The sequence below is a fragment of the Salvelinus alpinus genome, chromosome 8, assembly GCF_045679555.1.
Source record: "Salvelinus alpinus chromosome 8, SLU_Salpinus.1, whole genome shotgun sequence".
In the NCBI taxonomy this organism is placed as follows: Eukaryota; Metazoa; Chordata; class Actinopteri; order Salmoniformes; family Salmonidae; genus Salvelinus; species Salvelinus alpinus.
This window is the reverse complement of record NC_092093.1, coordinates 18133489-18157482: the sequence shown is the minus strand read 5'-3', so window position 1 is coordinate 18157482 and position 23994 is coordinate 18133489. Positions and strand designations below refer to the sequence as shown.

Sequence of the window (23994 nt, the reverse complement as noted above, 5' to 3'; positions counted from 1 at the left end):
ATGCTAGCTGGCAGTTTTTTTTCTGTGTCTTATATCTGGTTCTGTGTGTGTGCGCACTAGGGGGAGGTGGGCAAAAATGTTGCCATTTACCATCTGTAGCTGTTTTCAATGTGCTTTGCAGATAGAAACGGTTTGAGACTAAAGCCTTCTCTAGGAGGCGGCAGGGAAGGGTGTCTGTTATCTACTGTCTGGGCACCTGGGGAGTTTTTGGAGCAAGTGAAGATTGTTTTTGTCGTAGACAATCAAGGAAGGTTTTTGCTAGTGCATTGCATAGCTCAGTGTGGGAGAAAGGGAGGGGAAGGGGGCTAGTTTTACTGCCTTCTGCCTCTACCATCCCCCACCAAGACTGCTGATGTCAAAGGATGTGAGGTCACAGCCGTTTGTGTGTTTTGTGTCACCCTAAAAAGGCAGAGCCCTTTTGCTATGCTCTGTCCCTCGCAGTGGAGATGGCAGTGTTTTCCCTATATTCATTTAGTTGTTGCCGCTCCCGAAAATATGATTACATAAAAAAATAAAAATAAATCCGGATGGTAAAATGTTTTCAATGTGAACTATAACCAGATATATAAAGTATGTAGAACAGATAATGGAGCTATATTTTTTTTAATGGGATCATCTTGAGAACTAACAACCATTAGTTTTAAATTTGTTTTTATAAACAGTCAGCTATGTTTGAGTAACTCAGATAGCATAAGGACACGGCATAAGCCATGGCAAAATATGTAGAATTGGAGGAAAATGGCTTTAAAAAGGTGAAATGTTCTCTCTGCCCCATGGCAAAATGTGTATCTTTAAAACAGCCAAATGTTGAAATCTGTTTCATACATCCTCAGTGTTAAACAGTAGCTTTAAGGACCAAATTAGTACAACAGTAGCAGACACTAGTCATTGAATATACATTGTTTGGTCTTCTGTTTTTACTAATAGTGAAGAAACAACGGTTTCCTGATTGCAATACGAGTGCATTTTTATGGAAACCGTACTGTATTGTCCCCATCGCCTCAATCTTGTATTATTATGCACATATATTTTGCCAAGACACCTGTGACCTGCTGCTGCATATTGTTGTCATGACATTTTTTCTGGCAATGTATTATGCATCAGCTGCTGTTCAAATCTCCATAAAAGCTAATGGCCTCTGGCACTGTTGTTGTGAGTAGTCTGCTGAGACACTGTAGGAGTGACACTACCGATTTGGCTTAGAGGTGTAGACTTGTGTTCAGTGTTTCCACTCTTCATTTAGCAGCGTTGGCCCTCAGCTGGTGAATTTGTTGGCACCGCTTCAAAATATACTGTGTTCAAAACATTAAGAACATCTGCTCTTTCCATGACAGACTGACCAGGTGAATCCACGGGCTAGCTATGATCCCTTATTGATGGCACTTGTTAAATCCACTTCAATCAGTGTAGGTAAGTGGTCACCAACCAGTCAATAGCCAAACAATAAAACCTTGCTAAACTATTTTTTTAAATGGTGCGAGGTGCACCGGATTCAGCTGCTCTGCACGCCGGGTAGGCGAAGTGTTCCCATTTTAAAAAAAATAATTTAATGTATCTAAAGGATCGAACTCTGCCTTCCCGGCGGGCCTGGAGAGCAAGCAAGTGCACCTATAGGCCTAGCGCTGGCCAATTGGATTTCTCAGATTATCATGCAGTAACCTACGTAGTAGCATGTGTAAAATAAAGATTCCTCGAGCGCACTGAATACTATGAAATTTCAAGACTTTTATAACCATAACTAGAGACTGTCAATGAATACAATAAAGAGCTGCTGTTTTTGAGTGGTGGTTACTTTCACACTTTATATAATTCAACCAGCACTGCCGCTGCAATGAATGAGTAGGAATGTGTATCGATAGGCTTATGCTATTTTTTATTATTTGCTTAGGTCTTTTTCAATATCGTGGAATATGTCACTTTCTTTGTTCATAGGAGTAACAACATGAATTTGTGCATGAGACAGAAATAATGCGGTGCAACTCGAGTTGTGCCATCAGCTGGAAGATAATGTCCCCTCTTCGGTCAGTGCCTTTGAATGGGCTATGTTAGTAGGTGCCAGGTGCACCGGTTTTTGTCAAGAACTGTAATGCAGCTGGGTTTTTCACGCCCAACAGTTTCCCTTGTTTATCAAGAATGGTCCACCACCCAAAGGACATCCAGCCAACTTAACACAAGTGTGGGATGCATTGGAGTCAACATGGGCCAGCATCCCTGTGGAATGCTTTCGACACCTTGTTGAGTACATGCCCCGACGAATTGAGGCTGTTTTGAGGGCAAAAGGGGGTGTGCAACTCCAATATTAGGAAGATGTTCTTAATGTTTGGAATACTCTGTGTCTATTTCTGGCGAGACACTTTTAAATGGATAGTCATTGGCTCAGTGACTGGAAGTCTATGGCAACATCTAGCATGTCATTGCGCTAGCGCTAGTAGCACCCCCCTCCTCCCTTTACCACCACTGCTGAAAACAATCCTATGGGAAACACTGGTGTTACTTGGCCTAGTTATGAGAAATGCATTAATGCTATTATTTTGCATAAAAATGATGCAAACATTCAAAGCAGTTGGTTTAGGCAAAGCAGTCCACACTTTCAGCTTGTCCTAAAGCATTAAGTAGGCCCTTCTTGACACACAATTACCCTAACCGTTGTGCCTTGGCTGAATCCAGGTCTGCATCAACCCTTCAGATGTGCTTGTGTTCACTGGGAGTTATGATGAAGCTGATCCTAGATCTGTGCCCTGTTTTACACCCATAGCGAATGTTCAGATGCTTTCTCTTAACCTGTAAATGTCTGTGGAGGCATTAAGGTCATGAGGCCATGCGGTGTGGGGCACACGTCCCTTTAATATTTTAGGCAAGATGGGAAACCCTAGGACTGTTGTGTAATGGCACTAGGCCTGGGGTAGGGTAGGCATGGAGGAGTGGATAATGGGACACGCATGTTAGAGCAACAACGTGTCTCAACACGCCTGACACAGGCATGTTCCACAGCAGAAGCAGTGTTATTCAACAGGGGATAATGAAAGAGAGGGGTCGTGTTAGCACTGGGCTGCCAAGTCAGGTAGTTTCTTTATACTTTTTTAAAAAACACACAGGTTTAGGCCTATATAGAATTGTTCAGGTTGGACAATCAGCAGGTTTGGTGAAAACTGCCGATTTCATATCAAAATTATTCAATTGAACGAAACGCTGATTTGCTGTGCTATATGATCAACAGCCCTCGTCCCTGTTTCCTCGTTCCTGTTTCCTCAACCTTTTCTGTAGGATTCTCTCTGGAGCTTCGTCCCAAATTACCTGTGGTCAAAAGTAGCACACTACATAGGGAATAGGGTTCTGTTTGGGACACACTCTTGGTCATGCTGTGGCAACTAAAAGTCAGAGAGCCATGCAGTTTTGTTGTTTCACTCATAAGGTTGTGTGTGTGGTGGGATGATCGGTTCAGTCCTCCTCAGTATCGGGCTCATTGGTTTTGTAGGTTTAACGTATCATTTATTTGCACCAAAGAGAACCAGTCATAAACAACAAAGATTTTAAAAAATACAAATCAAATTCTCACATGCGCTGAAATCAACAGGTAAATGCTTACTTGCAAGCCCTTAACCATCAATGCCGTTTTAAATTAATACCCACCCCCCAAAAAAACAATTGATAATGATGTGGTTGGAAGCCCAAGGGCTTATATAAAAAGCGATATACAATACATAACTAAAAAAAATAAAAGTTTGTTAAAATAGATAACAAAACCCTCATCATAAATGTACAAATTAACCTATCAGAAATCATTTATAATGGCTTAAATCCAGCATGTCTGTATAGATGCCATCCTCTGCACCAATGTACCTGACCAGGTAAGGTATTGAACTCAAAATGGCAATATCTCACTGAGCTAAAGCCAAGGTTTTAGTTCTGGGAACCAAAATGTATGTTTAAGTCTCAGCTAGCCAGGCATGGTTAGGGTACCCATCATGCGAGCATAGTTTTCCGCAAACCTTTTTCGTTGGCCAGAATGTTCCCGCCTGCCTTTGGTCTTTGGGAACATTTAACCCATTGTTAGAGCGGTGACTCCAGTATCTTGTCAGTATATACCACCATCTTTGTCAGAGATGCTTTGTGTATATGGCCCCTGGTCCAAAGTCCTTTCTATCTCCTGCTTCAGTGGTGACCTAGTGTGCAGGTAGTGGTGGTAGGTCAGTTCAACCAAGATCTACATGACAAACTTGCAACAAAAAAATTCAAGGCACTCATTTGTGAATGTTTTTTTTAATAAAGTTTGTGTACCTAACACAGGTTAGGTGAAAAAAGTGGTTAACCAGAATGCACTGTCGGAGACTTTTGTTAGACTGCATTTGTTTTCTCTTCAGATTGGAATTGTCATGTAGGCCTAGTGTATGAAGCTGGCTGCTTCTAAATATTGATTTCTGTCAGGCTGTGTTGTGGTCAGTCATCGCATGCACAGTGCACACGGCAATGATGATCTAGCTAGCGACACTATATATACAAAGAATGTGGACACCCCTTCAAATGAGTGAATTTGGCTATTTCAGCCACACCTTTTGCTGACAGGTGTATAAAATCAAGCACACCGCCATGCATTCTCCATAGACAAACATTGGCAGTAGAATGGCCTTACTGAATAGCTGTGACTTTCAACGTGGCGCAGTCATAGGATGCCACCTTTTCCAACAAGTCAGTTTGTCAAATTTCTGCCCTGCTAGTGAGTTAGTGCTGTTTTTGTGAAGTGGAAAGGTCTGGGAGCAACAACGACTCAATCGTGAAGTGGTAGACCACACGGGCTCACAGAACGGGACCACCGACTGCTGTAGCGCAAAAAAATGGTCTGTCCTTGGTTGTAACACTTACTGAGTTTCAAACTGCCTCTGGAAACAATGTCATCAGAACTGGTTGTGGGGAGCTTCATGAAATGGGTTTCCATGTCCGAGCAGCCGCACGCACACAAGCCTAAGATCACCATGCCAACTGTTGGCTGGAGTGGTGTAAAGCTCGCTGCCATTGGACTGTGGCGCAGTGGATATGCGTGTTCTCTGGAGTGATGAGTCACATTTCACCATCTGGCAGTCCGACGGACGAATCTGGGTGAACGCTACCTGCCTGAATGCATATTGCAAACTAACGTTTGGTGGAGGAATAATGGTCTGGGGCTGTTCATGTTTCGGGCTAGGTTCCAGTGAAGGGAAACCTTAACACTACAGCATAAAATGACATTCTAGACAATTCTGTGCTATCAACTTAGTGGCAACAGTTTGGTGAAGGCCCATTTACGGTTTCATCATGACAATGCTCCCGTGCACAAAGCGAGGTCCATACAGAAATGGGTTTGTTGAGCTGTGGAAGAACTTGACTGGCATGCACATAGCCCTGACCTTAACCACATCGAACACCTTTGAAATGAATTGGAATGCCAACTGTGAGCCAGGCCTATTCGCCCAACGTCAGTGCCCAACCTCACTAATGCTGTTGTGGCTGAATGCTGCTGGGACTTGCTTCCAATGTTACAACGTCTAGTGGAATGCCTTCCCAGAAGAGTGGAGGCTGTTAGTCCCCCCACCCCCTTTGCTGCAGTAACTCCACATTATTGCCCTTGATTTTGTAATGAGATGTTTTTATTTATTTATTTATTTTATTTAACCTTTATTTAACCAGGTAGGCAAATTGAGAACACGTTCTCATTTACAATTGCGACCTGGCCAAGATAAAGCAAAGCAGTTCGACACATACAACAACACATAGTTACACATGGAGTAAAACAAACATATAGTCAATAATACAGTGAAAAAAATAAGTCTATATACAATGTGAGCAAGTGAGGTGAGATAAGGGAGGTGAAGGCAAACAAATATGTATAAATAAATAAAAATATAAAAAGGCCATGGAGGCGAAGTGAATACAACACAGCAAGTAAAATAAAACCTAAAAACACTGGAATGGTTGGTTTGCAGTGGAAGAAAGCGCAAAGTAGAGACAGAAATAATGGGGTGCAAAGGAGCAAAATAAATAAATAAATAAATACAGTAGGTAAAGAGGTAGTTGTTTGGGCTAAATTATAGATGTTTGATAAACAGGTGTCCACATTTTGGTCATGTAGTGTATCTACCTGAGTGAGCCTTCATCCAGAGAAAGGAGACTGAGCAGATATTTGAATGTTAATGTTTATTTGATGGCTGCCACGCTCTGTGCTCCTTCAGCCTGATTTGAAAGTGTTTACAATTGTATTCGTTCAGCAGGCTGTAATCAGGAGCGTCAGTGTCTGTGAGACTCTTTTTTTCCCCTTTAAAAAAAAACTTTCACTGACTCATTCTCTAGTTAAGTGGCTGGGTTTTTGGTTATTTTGCCTACAGTACGTGCTGTGAATTTGTCTTTGTTCTGTGTATTTTGTCAAGCAGTGAAAATGAATTTCCTCATGTGAGTGGATAATGAATCTGACTCTCTCCCCCCCCCCCAGATGTCGCTCCGGCAGAGCAGGAAAAGTTGTTTGTCCAGAAGCTGCGTCAGTGCTGCGTCCTGTTTGACTTTTTGTCGGACCCTCTGAGCGACCTGAAATGGAAGGAGGTGAAGCGGGCAGCGCTCAGCGAGATGGTGGAGTACATCACCCACAACAGGAACGTCATCACAGAGCCCATCTACCCAGAGGTGGTGCACGTGGTCAGTAGACACAGTGAAGAATGCCTAGGTTGTAATTATTAGTGCACACTGTACCAAAACATTTTTAAAGATAAAAGGGAAAGAAAAGTGTTTGTTAGTACTCCCTCCCTCCCTGTTTTGGACCTGTTTTGCTTATTTTTGGTTCCTGGTTTATACAACCCTTCTACACTATCATGCTGTTTTTCTTCTTCCGTTGATTGTGTGGTGCACATAGGCCTAGTCAGTGGAGAAGGCCCTCTGGTGACATTGATGTATTGTCCTTAGGGGTGTGAACGTTTAAAAGTTAAAACGTTTAAACGAAGTTGGGACCCGTAATGTTAAAAAAATTATTAACTGAAAAACGTTCAGTTATAAAAAAATAAATATTTTCTGTGTTTATAGATTATCATAACATATGACCGCCAGCCTGCCTTCTCATGCCTGCCTCTCTCTCGCGCTGGCATGCCTTCTCCTGCCTCTCTCACACGCTGGCCTGCCTGCTCTGCCTCTTGGCTAGCGGTTTTAAGACTTCGGTCTGTTGCGAATAGAATATCCTAGCCTATTGTGGCACCTACAGCTTTGGGCCAGTCTTGCGAGCATGGGGTAGCCTACTCTAGGGTTGGGCGGTATCCGGATCTTCATATCCTGACCTTCATACACAAGAAGCGCTATTTCTTTCCAGACCATAATATAGACCATAAAAATATGTAATATCTTCACACAAAACAATTGTAAGCAGCAGGGATCTTGATCCAGGAGGCGATTGATTGTCTCTGCTGTAAAAAACAACAGCTTGATCTTGCAAGCTAGCTACTTAGCTAACAAGTTCGCAAACCAAATGCGTAGTTGGAGACTCGAGCTGGAGATATTTTATTTGGCATATCTTAGATGGTTATTATAATATATTTTAATAAATTTTACGTTATTGAAAACCATAGTCAGTATTTCAAAATGCCCTGGTAAACGTTATAACTGGTATACCCTCCAAGCCTAGCCTACTATTTTTTTTTTTTGCCTCATATGAAATCACAGTAGGCTACCAGTAGCCTGTTTCGATTCCGCTTTTCAGACAATGGAATGTGGCCCCTTGAAAGCGCTGAGGCATGTTTGTCTGTTAGGGTAGTCTACACTATGTAAAAAAAAGAAATGCTCACACAAAACCTTCTCTAGTGAGATGAACTGACATTTACTTGTCTTTAAAGGAATTACTGCTTCTGAAGCAGTACTCAAGTCCATCACTAGGCAACCAGAACTGTCAATCATAATCTCGAGCTACTGCGCGAAGCCGGCTCGCCTGCTGCCTGCTTGCAAGACTACTCACTCCTAAAAAAGTACTTTAAAGTTTGTTAAATACCATGACTTACCAATACATTTTAGTATTAAACACATCTAGCTACCATACCATTTAAACTGCATAAATAACACAGCAGTGTTTATTGTTGTCAGGGAAAACATACAGAACATTTTACGCAGAAGCAGAATTCTACAGTCGTGGCCAAAAGTTTTGAGAATGACACAAATATACATTTTCACAAAGTCTGCTGCCTCAGTTTGTATGATGGCAATTTGCATATACTCCAGAATGTTATGAAGAGTGATGAGATGAATTGCAATTAATTGCAAAACGCCTCTTTGCCATGCTAATTAACTGAATCCCCCAAAAACATTTCCACTGCATTTCAGCCCTGCCACAAAAGGACCAGCTGACATCGTCAGTGATTCTCTCGTTAACACAGGTGTGAGTGTTGACGAGGACAAGGCTGGAGATCACTCTGTCATGCTGATTTGAGTTCGAATAACAGACTGGAAGCTTCAAAAGGAGGGTGGTGCTTGGAATCATTGTTCTTCCTCTGTCAAACATGATTACCTGCAAGGAAACACGTGCCGTCATTGTTTTGCACAAAAAGGGCTTCACAGGCAAGGATATTGCTGCCAGTAAGGTTGCACCTAAATCAACCATCAAGAACTTCAAGGAGAGCGGTTCAATTGTTGTGAAGAAAGCCCAAGAAAGTCCAGCAAGCGCCAGGGCCATCTCCTAAAGTTAATTCAGCTGCGGGATCGGGGCACCACCAGTACAGAGCTTGCTCCGGAATGGCAGCAGGCAGGTGTGAGTGCATCTGCACGCACAGTGAGGAGAAGACATTTGGAGGTTGGTCTGGTGTCAAGAAGGGTAGCAAAGAAGCCACTTCTCTCCCGGAAAAACATCAGGGACAGACTGATATTCTGCAAAAGGTTGGACTGCTGAGGACTGGTGTAAAGTCAATCCCCTTTCCGATTGTTTGGGGCATCTGGAAAAAAGCGACCATCAGTCCTGTGTCATGCCAACAGTAAAGCATCCTGAGACCATTCATGTGTGGGGTTGCTTCTCAGCCAAGGGAGTGGGCTCACTCATAATTTTGCCTAAGAACACAGCCATGAATAAAGAATGGTACCAACACATCCTCTGAGAGCAACTTCTCACAACCATACAGGAACTGTTTGGTGATGAACAATGCCTTTTCCAGCATGATGGAGCACCTTGCCATAAGGCAAAAGTGATAACTAAGTGGCTCGGGGAACAAAACATCGATATTTTGGGTCCATGGCCAGGAAACTCCCCAGACCTTAATCCCATTAAGAACTTGTGGTCAAATCCTCGAGGTGGATAGACAAACAAGACCCCACAAATTCTGACAAACTCCAAGCATTGATTATGCAAGAATTGGCTGCCATCAGTCAGGATGTGGCCCAGAAGTTAATTGACAGCATGCCAGGGCGGATTGCAGAGGTCTTGAAAAAGGGTCAACACTGCAAATATTAACTCTTTGCATCAATGTAATTGTCAGTTAAAGCCTTTGACACTTATGAAATGCTTGTAATTATACTTCAGTATTCCATAGTAACATCTGACAAATATCTGAAGACACTGAAGCAGCAAATCTTGTGGAAATTCATATTTGTCATTCTCAAAACTTTTGGCCACGACTGTACTGTCTGAAAAGGTACAGACCTGATGCGGCACTTTTTTAAACTGTTAAGTTATCAATTGTCGCTATCGACATAGAACGCATCTACAGTAATATGTCTGTAAAGGGTTGTGGTAGATATAACTTCATCGCCCGGACCTAGTTGTTCATACATACGTAATAGAATCATTTTGTATTGTTAATTGATGTGGAATTTTGTAATTGATTTAACCATGATTCTTATCGTTTTAACAAAAAAAATGTTTTAACATTAAGGAACATTTTACATTTGTCACATCCCTAATTGTCCTCAAACTTGCTTTTAATGGTCACCAAAGACGACCCTCTTGTTTGTGTTGCAAACACATTTAGTGTCCATAGGCCCCACAACCATTTTGTGTAGGCTTCTGTCTCTCTGGCTTGAGTGAATTCATAACCCTGCTATTCTCAAGTAGTCATGAAAGCTATAAGCCATTTCAATCAATTAAGCTGTCACAGAAGCTTTCAAATGGCATATTCCACATACTACAAAGTTTCCGCATTTCTCAGTCTCACGTTTTTTGTCGAGGGTGCCTTTGGCAGAAATTCTTCAAGTTATTTCAGTTCTAGTTAGGCTAGATGTTTTCTTTTATAGTTCCTGAGGCATAGGCGCGTCCCATTCCCTACCAGGTGAACTCTGTGAAACCAGGGCATTGCAGAGAGTGGAACTGCTTTACACTCACTGAACTTGAATCTGTTACCCAGAGTCAGAGGTGAGGCCGACTTTGTTATTCTATAGTACAGCTAGCAGTAGGCCTATTGTCTACCTAGCTAGCCATTATCAGCCAAGGGCTAGCACTGTGGGCTCGATATTTGTGTTACGCCACATATGACTGAAATCGGATTGGTGTGAAAATCTGAACTCATCTTTTGTGGTTTCGTCATCATGGGCTCACCTACCTCTGTAACAGATATACATGGCTGGGGATGTGATGTGTCGTGGTGCTGCCTGCCTGCCGGCCAGACGGGTCTGAATTAAAACAGGCTTTGATGTTTATCAAAGCAGGAAACCAAGGATGATCAAGGTGCAAATGTCCCTTCGTTCTCCTGATCCTGCCTCTATTTGATCAGTGCAGCAGAAAATGCAAGGCCGCTGCAAAATCAGCATAAGAATATACTCTTGGTTTACTTTAGTTCTCCCCTTCCTGAGTCTTTCACTTTGATGTGTTCACTGCTTTTAACATCAAAGTGTTGACGAGGCGGACTCTAAAGGGTGTGTTCTTTATGGTTACATAGACCACGATGGGCGGCTCTTTGAGGGGGCGCCCAATTGATAAGTGCACTATTGTTACAGACGCGCTCCAAAACAAATGTTACATTGATAATTCAGTCAAGTGAGTGCATTTTAACTCAACCTGCTGGAGGGGGGGGGGGGGGGGGGGGGGGGGGTAGTGTTATCTGAAAGGTGAGAATGAAATAGCGCTTTTCTACAAACTGAGGTACTCAAAGCGCTTTACATGGTAAGGAGAGAAACTCACCTCCTCCACCACTCACCTGGGGGATGCACGGCAACCATTTTGTGGATGATGAAATTGGGCCAGGTTGGGAATTTTGCCTTATCACCGGGGTTAAAACACCTACTCTTATGATAAGTGCCATGGGATTTTTTACGACCGCAGAGAGTCAGTACATCCATTTAACGTTCCATCCTAAAGACTGCATCCTATGCAGTGCAATATCCCCTTCACTGCCCTGGGGCATTGGGATGTCCTTAGACCAGAGAAGAGTGCCCCCTACTGGCCTGCCAATACCACTTCCAGCAGCATCCAGGGACCAACCAGGACCGACCCTGCTTAGCTTCAGAGGCAAGCCAGCAGTGGAATGCAGGGTGGTATGCTGCTGGCTTGGAGAGGTGAACAAAAAGAGTAGCCTAAGCTTCGGCTGGTTAAAAAAAAAAATGTCTGCTGCTCATTGAGGGGGGGGGGGTCTGGTAAATGTAATCTTAAAGGTCCTGACATCCTCCTCTCTCTGGTTCTACTGGTCTGTGGCTGCGTTGATTGAAAAAGGTTTTTAAATGATCAATATGTAAATGATCAAGAAGATGCCGCCTGATTGGTGAAGAGGTCAGCTGGACAGCTGTACTGTTCTCTTATATTTAGTTGTATTCACAATACACATGAAACAAAGGGTGTTTCTCAATATGCCTTCTACCCTGCTCCACACCCCCATCCTCAGTCATACATTTTGAGAGGCACTACGCACTCCCGTGCTATTTCATTACTTTTGACCTTTTTAGAGTAAATTGAGTCATGTCGGCTGCTCATCTATGCTGGACTTTCCTGGATCACGACTACTCTCAGCTGTTATACGTCAAACATTTGTAGATTTAAACGTCTGGGTCGGTTTAATATTCCAATATTGTCAGTAAAGCAAATGATTTACATAGACTAGTGTTGCATGGTATAACGGTACCAGGGTAATATCATGGTACCAAAACCTCATGGTACTTATGATACCAACATTTTAGAATCCGTAGTACTGTTTCATAAGATACTACCACATTTTTTTGTTGTTGTCCCTACCGATCTAAAGAACCCGCTGACGCCTGTTTATGAAATCCTAATAGTCAGTTTTGTTTAGAAATTCAGTTGAATTTAAGCAACATTAACTAGACTCTTGTATGCGCCAGTCCAATAATGTCCGCTTCACTTTCATGCGCCTATCACATGGCAGCTGTAATCAGCCAGCCGGCAGCTGGATCCCCTTCCAGCCATCACTCACCTGCATCTCTGTCTGGTCTTCCTGCGGCATTTATTCCTCCATCAATTATTTTTAAATATAGCCGTGATGGCGAGTGGGGATGCAGTCTTGTTACATTTGATACATTGGAGCAGACATTTAACGAAAGTAACAAGCTAGCTAACTTCAGCAAGAGACAACTTGTTTTTACTTTATGCATTAGCTTGCAACATACTTTATCATTAAAATATTAGCGTAGACAATGACCATACTAGTTTACTAGCAATAGGTAACTTGCTAGTGCTGTAACTATAAGTTGTTAACCCTCATGATCCATGGTTAGAAAGCTGACCAAGATAGTTGGCTAGCTAAGTTATCACTCGTCATGATCCATGGTTAGAAAGCTGACCAAGATAGCTGGCTAGCTAAGTTATCACTCGTCATGATCCATGGTTAGAAAGCTGACCAAGTTAGCTGGCTAGCTAAGTTATCACTCGTCATGATCCATGGTTAGAAAGCTGACCAAGATAGTTGGCTAGCTAAGTTATCACTCGTCATGATCCATGGCTGCATGGGCTACTACACAGCCTGCAAGTACTCTGAAAACGTGAATATAATCTGGTACTAGCTATGCTACAAATAGTTACAGGAGTCGGGAGACGAGATGTTCGTGCCTCAGTCACCTCAGCACAACTATGCCCTGTAAAGCGTTACTGCCTGTAAGACTCAATCTGCTGCGAGCCAGCCAGTCTAATGGCAATACAGACGACACAAGACTACATCAACTTTTAACTTCGGAATGATCAGCTAGCTAAATGTGAATCGTAATAATCTAGCTAGCCAGCTAGTTTAAAAGGCAAAAATGACCGATAACCGATGTTATGCAATCTAGATGACTAGCTGTCAGTTCTTCGTGGCTAGCTAGTTACCAATTGTTTGTGGCCAGTTGGACATATTGACTTACTATGATGTTGCACAATGGGTTAGGCAGGTAAACATGCCAAAATGAACACTATGTATTTTTTTACGTATCAAGATAAAATATTGTAGCCCGGCAACATAAGAGATGTGAATGGGCAACAGTTCATTCTCAAGTCAGTTTATTTCCTCTCTTCAGCCCAAAATAATGGCTTCCATTGATTTCAATAATTTTTGCGTTTTTTATGTGGTTGCGTCATATTTCTGTGCATTCGTTCCGTTGAAGCTTGCAGCAATGCATACTTCAAAATGTTTTCTCCAACGTGTGCGCAGAGCATGGTAGTATTCATTTTGAGACACCCAAAATGTCAGTTTCCAAAGTGCTGGAGTTGGCCAACCATTGACACATGCTTGGGATAGTTCTTCCAATAGCCCTTATGGTAATAATATGAAGTGCTGTGTCGTGACCTGCCTGTGTCTCTGTCCTTCAGTTTGCAGTGAACATGTTCAGGACATTGCCTCCATCATCCAACCCCACAGGGGCTGAGTTTGACCCCGAGGAGGATGAGCCCACGCTAGAGGCCGCGTGGCCACACCTCCAGGTAAACATGCACAGTCACGCACCACACAACCACGCACACAGCACAACCACGCTAGAGGCCGCGTGGCCACACCTCCAGGTAAACATGCACAGTCACGCACAGTCACACAAACAAGCAAATGAATACGCGTGCCGTTTCATACCACTGATGTGTACACCTCTGTTCTTTCTCCAGCTCGTCTACGAGTTCTTCCTCCGGTTTCTGGAGTCTCCAGACTTTCAACCAAATGTGGCCAAGAAGTATATCGACCAGAAATTTGTAATGCAGGTAGCTAAGCGCTGGACCTTTCTCACTGGAAGTAAATAAACAGGATGTGAGATTGTGAGAGTACTTGTGATCTAAGGTCACCTGCTGCATTGTCTCCACAGCTATTAGACCTGTTTGACAGTGAAGACCCCAGGGAAAGGGACTTTCTGAAGACCACTCTGCATCGCATCTACGGAAAGTTCCTGGGCCTGAGAGCGTACGTCAGGAAACAGATCAATAACATATTCTATAAGTGAGTAAATGGTCATAATACTGTACTATGAAATTGTATTGTCATACACGGAGTGTACAAAACATTAAGAACACCTGCTCTTTCCATGACAGACTGATCAGGTGATTCCAGGTGAAAGCTACAGTATGATCGTTTATTGATGTCACCTGTTAAATCCACTTCAATCAGTGTAGATGAAGGGGAGGAGACAGGTTAAAGAAGGATGTTTAAGCCTTGAGACAGTTGAGACATTCAATGGGCAGGACCAAAGATTTAAGGGCCTTTGAACGGGGAGACACTTAACATGGCGTATGCCAATGTTTAAATGACCATTTATTGAACTGCTCTGTTCTGCTTTTGACATTGTCATTTGTTCCCAGGTTCATTTATGAAACAGAACGTCATAACGGAATAGCAGAGTTATTGGAAATATTAGGAAGGTATGTTGTTCTTTAATCGCTTTTGTGCCTATATTGTTTTGTGTTGATCAGAAGAATTACATTGCTGATCACAACCTTCAAATCCTTCTATCTGTTTGCAGCATAATCAATGGCTTTGCCTTACCGTTGAAAGAGGAGCACAAGATCTTCCTGTTGAAAGTGTTGCTGCCTTTACACAAAGTCAAGTCCCTTAGTGTGTATCACCCACAGGTAGCTATCCCTAACTCCCTTTGGTTTCAAACACGTTACTGTTAATGACCGTACAGTTAAAGCCTTAGGCATGCTATACAATAATGTGTTAATTAATATGGCCTATATGTGTTATAGGTTGTGTTAAGTGTTTATTAGTTGTATTAAGCGGTGTCGACATGATGGTTGTAGTTAATCTGCTTTTTTGTTTCTCTGTCTTTTCTAGCTGGCTTATTGCGTGGTGCAGTTTCTAGAGAAGGACAGCACTCTCACAGAACCGGTAAGACATCTCGCTAGGCAAGAATCACCATTCCCCCATGGAATGCGTGAGATTAGTGCTTTGCTCTAATGCTGGCTTAGTGTTAATGTGTGAATCTTCTCTATAGACAGTGATGGCTCTGTTAAAGGACTGGCCAAAACACACTGACTTGTTAGTTAGACACACAGCTCTGTGGAAGTGACTGGTTAGTTAGACACACAGCTCTGTGGGAGTGACTGGTTAGTTAGACACACAGCTCTGTGGGAGTGACTGGTTAGTTAGACACACAGCTCTGTGGGAGTGACTGGTTAGTTAGACACACAGCTCTGTGGGAGTGACTGGTTAGTTAGACACACAGCTCTGTGGGAGTGACTGGTTAGTTAGACACACAGCTCTGTGGGAGTGACTGGTTAGTTAGACACACAGCTCTGTGGGAGTGACTGGTTAGTTAGACACACAGCTCTGTGGGAGTGACTGGTTAGTTAGACACACAGCTCTGTGGGAGTGACTGGTTAGTTAGACACACAGCTCTGTGGGAGTGACTGGTTAGTTAGACACACAGCTCTGTGGGAGTGACTGGTTAGTTAGACACACAGCTCTGTGGGAGTGACTGGTTAGTTGAGTATTAATGTATGACTCTAATCTTCTCCTGTAGACGGTGATGGCTCTGTTGAAGTACTGGCCGAAGACGCACAGTCCAAAGGAGGTGATGTTCCTCAATGAGCTGGAGGAAATCCTGGACGTCATCGAACCCTCGGAGTTCGTCAAGGTCATGGAGCCTCTCTTCAGACAGCTGGCCAAGTGTGTGTCCAGCCCTCACTTCCAGGTGTGTGTTTGATCTGGTGGAACTCATGCAGTGTGTGTTGCGCATGTCCAGGCTTGTGTGTGGTTCTGTACTATGGTGTGGCCTGACCAGGTATCCCTCTCTCTCTCTCTCTCTGTGTGTGTGTGTGTGTGTGTGTGTGTGTGTGTCTGTGTCTGTGTCTGTGTCTGTGTCTGTGTGTGTGTGTGTGTGTGTGTGTGTGTGTGTGTGTGTGTGTGTGTGTGTGTGTGTGTGTGTGTGTGTGTGTGTGTGTGTGTGTGTGTGTGTGTGTGTGTATCAGGTGGCAGAGAGAGCGCTGTACTACTGGAACAATGAGTACATCATGAGTCTGATCAGTGACAATGCTGCCAGGATACTCCCTATTATGTTCCCCTCGCTCTACCTCAACTCCAAGACCCACTGGAACAAGTGAGCCACTCTGCTAACAACTACCTAACTACCTACCACTATGGAGCAGACTCCGTCTCTCTGTTGCTGCCCTGTGAAAGAGAAGTTAACATCGGTCCATATGTATGGTTAATGTGTGTGTGCAGGACGATCCACGGTCTGATATACAACGCCCTGAAGCTCTTCATGGAGATGAACCAGAAGCTGTTTGATGACTGCACACAGCAGTTCAGAACAGAGAAGAACAAGTAAGACTACTTTACCTCTAAACACACACACACACTGAATAAAAGCTTTCTCCTAACTGTTCATTCATTCGCAACGTCCACCCACATAGTTTCATTCTACGTCTGTCTCCACTTAGCAGATTTCATCTTGAAATGACTCTGAAATGTCTGATCCGTTGTCTGATGTCTGTTCTGATGTCTGTTCCGCTGTCGTTGTCTGTTCCGCTGTCGTCTGATCCCGTCTCTCTAAACCTGTTGTGATGTCTGTTCCCCTGTCGTTGTGATCTGTTCCCCTGTCTCCCTAAACCCGTCATTGTCTGATCTCTGTTCCCCCGTTGTCTGATCTCTGTTCCACTGTCTCTAAACCTGTTGTTGTGATCTCTGTTCCCCCGTTGTCTGATCTCTGTTCCCCTGTCTCCCTAAACCTGTTGTGTGTGTGTGAAGAGAGAAGGCCAAGTGGAAAGAGAGAGAAGAGGCGTGGGTGAAGATTGAGAATCTGGCCAAGTCCAACCCTCAGGTGAGCTCTAAGCATCTTTCCTCGTGTGTTTTAATCCAGCCCCGTTGTCTCTTGCTCTCTCAAACATTTTACATTTTAGGCATTTAGCGGATGCTCTTATCCAGAGCGACTAACAGTAGTGAGTGCATATATTTTCATACTGGTCCCCTGTGGGAATCAAACCCACAACCCTGGTGTTGCAAGCACCATGCTCTACCAACTGAGCCAGTAGTTTTGCCACTAGTCCTCCACCACAGAACAGCCCAGGCAGCACCAGATACGTAGGTGTATTCTATGGCTCAGAACCCAACAACCAGAAATCATCTGACTCATCATGGATTTGACCAAATGATCTGAAAAGGTCTATATCATTATCTTTGGTTCTGGGAGTTCCTCACCTCTCTGGCTGGGTTTACTTCCTGGTGTCTCATTATAATCCTACCCTCCTCTCTCTCGGTGTGTTTAGTTCCTGGTGTACGTGGACCCGTCAGACCTGGGTAGTCCTATGGAGACAGACGGACCAATGATGGAGGATGTTAACATCTTGAAGAAGACCATAGAGGAAGAAGCCACACAGGTACTGTGTGTTGGTGGTATGGGGGGGGGCAGGCGGGCTAGCGTGCTATTCCTCTGTCGTCCTCCGTGCAGTCAGTGCATTGAATTAGACTGTTCATGTGAAGGTTCAGAGCACAGTCTCCCGAGCTGTATGAAATGTAGCATCAGAATCTGGTGCTTCCTGTTACACCTTGTTGCAGTTTTGACCCTCTAGAGCAGGGGTGTCAAACTCATTCCACTGAGGGCCTAGTGTCTGCAGGTTTTTGGTTTTTCCTTTCAATAAAGCCCTAGACAACCAGGTGTGGGGAGTTCCTAACTAATTAGTGATGTTAATTCATCAATCAAGTACAAGGGAGGAGCGAAAACCCGCAGACACTCGGCCCCCCGTGGAATGAGTTTGACACCTGTGCTCTAGAGTCTAAGCCTGGGTGGGGGGTGTTCTAAGCTAACATTATGGAATTGTTTAAGATGGTCCTACCAAGTATCATTGAGCTATTAGATTTGTAATTTTATGGCCCCTGAAGGTATAGGGTGATGTCGGCGGATGCGGTATTTTGAGACGCAGCCCATGCGAAAAAACATATCTCTAGCTGAAACAGTCAGATGTTGATGGGGAGTTTTTATTATTATGTTAATTAGATTTCCGCGGGGGTGCAGAAATTGTAGGCTAATGGTTAAGAGGGGTGGAGACAAACGTGTAGGAACAGGAGTAGTGCAGCATGGATAGGAGTAGAAGTACGCCATTCAGAGCCCTCTCCTCTCCTACTGCCCGGGTTGTGTCATAAATGGCACCATATCCCCTATATAGTGCACTACTTTCAACAGAGCCCTATGGGCCCTGGTACAAAGTAGTGCACTACATAGGGAATAGGGTGCCATTTGGGATGTAGGTTGGAGAGGGACAGTGACGTACTTATCGACAGAATCAGATATCTATAGGCAGGCTCACATTTCTAAGGCAGGGGAGAGCTGACAGTAATGAATACTTTAGTTCATACTATAGTGTACACTTCATACAGGACTACTACATATCTAGGACATGATGGATTGGGCTGAGTTGGGTATACAATATGAAGCACTTTGAGTTGAGATCTAGTCAAGACGTGATATACCTAGTTAAACGTGCTATTTGAATTCTAGCGGCACTGAGGACTATCAAGGACTAGAGAAGGTTTGTTTAGGTTGATGGACTCTGGATATGTGTAACTGTTCCCCCATCTCTTGGAGAAGAGGATGTGTGATCAGTCTAATGCCTCCATAAGACCAGGTACTACTTCTAGCGATCAAACAATTGGAGGTCATTCATTATCAAAGGTGGGAGCGAGAAACAAGGATGCACAATAGTGCCCACAAAGCTCATCACTAAGCTAAGGACCCTGGGATTAAACACCTCCCTCTGCAACTGGATCCTGTACTTCCTGACGGGCCGCCCCGAGGTGGTGGTAAGGGTTGGCAACAACACATCTGCCGCGCTGATCCTCAACACGGGGGGCCCCTCAGGGGTGCGTGCTTAGTCCCCTACTGTACTCCCTGTTCACCCACAATTGCGTGGTCAAGCATGACTCCAACACCATCATTAATAAATCAATCAGATGTATTTATAAAGGCCTTTTTACATCAGCCGATGTCACAAAGTGCTGTACAGAAACCCAGCCTATAACCTCAAACGGCAAGAAATGCAGGTGTAGAAGCACGGTGGCTAGGAAAAACTCCCTAGAAAGGCCCAACGGTGGTAGAATGATCACTGACAACGATGAGACAGCCTATAGGGAGGAGGTCAGAGACCTGACAGTGTGGTGCCAAGACAACAACCTCTCCCTCAATGTGAGCAAGACGAAGGAGCTGGTCGTTAGCTACAGGAAAAGGAGGGCTAAACAGGCCCCCATTAACATCAACGGTGCTGTAGTGGGTCAGGAGTTTCAAGTTCCTTGGTGTCCACATCACCAACAAACTATCATGGTCCAAACACGCCAAGACACTGTTCTCTGCTACTTCATGGCAAGTGGTACCAGAGCGCCAAGTCTAGGTCCAAAAGGCTTCATTAGACTGCTGAACACATAATCAAATGGCCACCCGGACTATTTACATTGACACCCCCCCCCTTTGTTTTTACACTGCTGCTACTCCCTGTTTATTATCTATGCTTAGTCAGTTTACACCTACCTATAAATTACCTTGACTAACCTGTACCCCCACACATTCACTTGGTACCCCCTGTATATAGCCTCATTATTTTATTGTAACTTTTATTTTTTTTAAATATATATATTTAATGTATTTATTTAATTTTTTCTTAAACCAACAATGCAGGTCAAGAAATAAAGTTAAGGGCTTGTAAGTAAGCATTTCACGGTAAGGTCTACCTACACCTGTCGTATTCGGCGCGTGTGATAAATTAGATTTAGCTACTTAGCTGGGATCCTTAAGGGTGAAACATTTAGGTCCGTCTGGGATATTAGAACAAAAGTTCCTGCTAACAAAGAAGCAGTAGTTTTTTCCTCTGTCACTGCATGTGCAATATAACAGCAGAATAAGTGATCATCTTCTTTTCCCTAAACTGCACCTCACGTCCACAAAGTAAAAAAATATATAAGTCTCTGGGACAGACAGTCGCGATGCTTCCCCTAACGCAGACTTCAACTTCAACTGTCGGTGACTAAGAGTCCAACACTTATGCAAATTAGCAGCGGCTTAATAACAATCAGGGAAGGGAGGGTCTAGCTAGCTAGCTTAGACACCGCGCTGAATAGGCTAACAGCCAGCGCAATGTCGTACATGCCATTTGGAGAATACTTCCACATAGGGTGATCTCCGCGATTCCTTACTACTTTGTAGATTTTGGTTTGACTGGAGTGTAACTGTTCTCCCTCTCCCCCAATAGCTCCAGAGGAACGAGCGTAAGGAGCGTCCGCTGGTCAGGAGGAAGTCTGAGCTGCCTCAGGACATCTCCACTGTCAAGGCCCTGGAGACGCACCGGAGGGCCAATGATATGGTCACACCACACGACGGACATTAAAGACACACACACGTACAGACAGTCTCTCTCATACACACACACATACAGTCGCACACACACGTGTACAGACAGTCACACATACACAGTCAGACACCACATACCGACAGACAGACCAGCCCCGGGGGGCCCAGAACAGTCCAGCACAGACAAGGTCCAGAATAGAACAAAACAGAATGGCCTGGCTGAAAGAAGCTGCAGCTCAAACAACTCCACCAGTCCAGCTCAAACAACTCCACCAGTCCAACTCTGAAGTGTTCCCCAGTTCGCTCCAGCCCTGCCAGGAGATATCAATGGCACAGGACTGTATGGCATGACCACCAAACATGACATTGTTCCCCTCGCCCGCCTCCCTCCCTCTCTCTGTCTTGTAAAAGCAGTGCTGTTCCCTTCTGGTCATTTTTCTCAGGTCTTCTGTTATTGTTTTAATTTGTTGTCTTTCTGTTTTTCTCTCATCCTCATTCTAGATGTCATGTGCACTGGCAATAGGACTGGCAGACAGACATGTATTATAGATGCATACTGTACGTAATGGACAAAGGAAGAAGCAGTTTAGTCTCCTCTCGCTCTCTCAGCATAGAGAGGAAAGCACAGTCCTTCTCTCTCATGTTTATTCTTTGTTGCCTAGTTACTGCTGCTATTGCCATAAGCGTAATTTTTCTCTTGTTTCTTGTGTTCTGCTAGGATTGATTTGATGGGAGGGGACCGTCAAGAGACGTAATAAAGTTGTGGCTCTAAATGTGCTTGGCTGAGTGAAAGGGGGGGTTCTTCTGTCCACTGGACATCAGCTGGTCTGTACAGACCTAGTTTGGTGCCAACCTCACTCTTGCTTTTTCTCGCTTTTTAAAAAACGTATCCGCCCTTTCTTAGCTGTATGATATTGTATGCAATAAGTTGTCCCAGGTTGCAGTGTGTTTGGTTGGTTCGAACAATGGTTAATGGTTTTCTAAGACTGAGGGCACAGCACATCAATTGTTTTCTGGATCCGCTAGAGTTCACTGTCCATGTGAACACGTCAATCTCATTCCCTGTCGGTCTGTTTTTGTCTTCATTCATAATCAGTATTGATCAAGACATCCAAGTCATGCTAGTGTTGTGAAAAGTGAGCTCCGTGTTCTAGTTCAGTGTTTAGACTCCCTTTGAGCTGTAGTGTGTGAGGAGCTGTACTGGGCTACACACAGAAGAGTACCTGCTCCTCACAACCAAGACCCCTCTCTTTCTGATGTTGCTTTTCTACGTTGGGAAGTAGTAGCCTAGTTCAGTCATATAAAGATAATTCTGTCTGTAGTCAGTCAAAATTCATCACAAGCCTTTCCTTTCATAGTGCCTTTATTGAACACGCGGCTAAACTGAGAGTAGAATAGCAGTGTTATGTGAATGCAGAACCATGTTCAATTTAGCATTAGCTTCCCAACAGACCAGAGAGACGCACGTTGAAACACAATGACACACAATACATACTAAATACTCTGTGGGTTAGGGCCATGTTTGGTGTAAAACGCATACGAGCTGGTTTTTGTTAAATCTACAAAGCAGATCAATGATTGTGGTCAAGCTAGAGAGGAGTGGGTTAGCCCCAAAGACTTAACATAGACGCACTTCCTGATAAAACTTGAAGAATAAAAACCCAAGATCCAAAATGTCTGGTCTGTTGAGTTACGTCAGTTCCTCTGTGTGCCTGATGAAAAAGGTGTAGAGAAGGATGCTTCTCATTCAACCTGATCTTATTACCCCACGCCCTGTTCCATTTAGGATGTCCCCCAAATGGCACCTTATTCCCCTAGAGCCCGATGGACCGTGATCGAAAGAAGTGCACTATATAGGAAATAGTGGGCCATTTCAAGATGTAGGCAGAGTATTGATGTGATACAACACCATTGTTTGAGTCCCCAGACAGACATGCACTCTGGCTGTATCCCTGTAGAGAAGCTCTGTGTGTGAGACACTACTTCTGGATGTGTGCAGGGTCTTTTCCATTGCCTGCAAAAACTCTGATGTTCAGATTGAATGTGCAAATTGTAAATATACTACTATTACTATCACAATGTTTCACTGTCTCTTTCTAGATTATTTTCTTTGTCTTAAATTTATGGTGAATGTTATTCTTTATGCCACCCCCCCCCAACTATTTTGCTGTAAAATTACTAAAAGGAGGTATAGAGTGCTTTTATAGATGGCACAAACAAAACTGGATGGCACCAGGGTTTGGGTCAATTTAGGAAGTCATCTGAAATACAAATGTTCCTCATTGCTTCACAGAGGAGAATTGTAATTTCAGTTGACTGAATGTGAATGGATCCCTGGCTGTTCCCAGTGTCCTGAGAGCAGAGAGGACTCTGTTGGTGACTGTTGTTCTTCATCAAATTGCTTTAATATTGTAGCCTCTGGCGCTCTCTATTTTACATGCAGTGCATTCGGAAAGTTTTCAGACCCCTTGACTTTTTCCACATTTTGTTACGTTACAGCCTAATTCTAAAATGTATTAAGTTGTTTTTCCTCTTATCAATCTACTCACAATACCCCATAATGACAAAGCAGAAAGTTTTTTTTAGAAATTTGGGCAAATTTGTATAAAAAAAACAAAAAGAAGCTATCACATTTACATAAGTATTCAGACCCTTTACTCGGTACTTTGTTGAAGCACCTTCAGCAGTGATTACAGCCTTCAGTCTCCTTGGGTATGACGCTACCAGCCTGGCACACCTGTATTTGGGGAGATTCTCCCGTTCCTCTCTGCAGATCCTCTCAAGCTGTCATGTTGGATGGGGAGCATTGCTGCACAGCTATTTTCAGGTCTCCCCAGAGATGTTCGATTGGGTTAAAGTCCGGGCTCTGGTTGGGCCACTCAAGGACATTGAGACTTGTCCCGACGCCACTCCTGCATTGTCTTGGCTGTGTGCTTAGGGTTGTTGTCCTGTTGGAATGTGAACCTTCACCCCAGTCTGAGGTCCTGAGTGCTCTGGAACAGGTTTTCATCAATGATCTCTCTGTACTTTTCTCCGTTCATCTTTGCCTCAATCCTGACTAGTCTCCCAGTCCCTGCCGCTGAAAAAGATCCCCACAGCATGATGCTGCAACCACCATGCTTCACTGTAGGGATAGTGCCAGGTTTCCTCCAGACGCTTGGTATTCTGGCCAAAGAGGTTGATCTTTGTTTCATCAGAGCAGAGAATTTTCTTTGTCACGGTCTGAATTTTCTTTGTCATGGTCTTTCGGTGCTTTATGGCAAACTCCAAGCGGGCTGTCATGTGCCTTTTTACTAAGGAGTGGCTTTCTTCTGGCAACTCTACCATAAAGGTCTGATT

At 43.8% G+C, this 23994-nt stretch overlaps 1 protein-coding gene across 3 annotated transcripts in view; it reads left to right on the top strand.

Annotated features, from left to right (window-relative positions):
* Positions 1-22738, top strand: part of LOC139582659 (serine/threonine-protein phosphatase 2A 56 kDa regulatory subunit gamma isoform-like) — a 38001-nt gene extending 15263 nt beyond the window's left edge. For all 3 annotated transcript variants that reach the window (XM_071412853.1, XM_071412854.1, XM_071412855.1), the window contains 13 exons: positions 6461-6660; positions 13712-13822; positions 13997-14089; positions 14191-14321; positions 14681-14740; positions 14842-14950; positions 15156-15209; positions 15844-16014; positions 16292-16419; positions 16545-16646; positions 17070-17142; positions 17588-17698; positions 20558-22738. In XM_071412853.1, coding sequence (XP_071268954.1) covers positions 6461-6660; positions 13712-13822; positions 13997-14089; positions 14191-14321; positions 14681-14740; positions 14842-14950; positions 15156-15209; positions 15844-16014; positions 16292-16419; positions 16545-16646; positions 17070-17142; positions 17588-17698; positions 20558-20692 — 1478 coding nt within the window. In that variant the 3' untranslated portion in view covers positions 20693-22738. The remainder of the gene's footprint in view (positions 1-6460; positions 6661-13711; positions 13823-13996; positions 14090-14190; positions 14322-14680; positions 14741-14841; positions 14951-15155; positions 15210-15843; positions 16015-16291; positions 16420-16544; positions 16647-17069; positions 17143-17587; positions 17699-20557) is intronic.
* The last annotated feature ends 1256 nt before the right edge of the window (positions 22739-23994 follow it).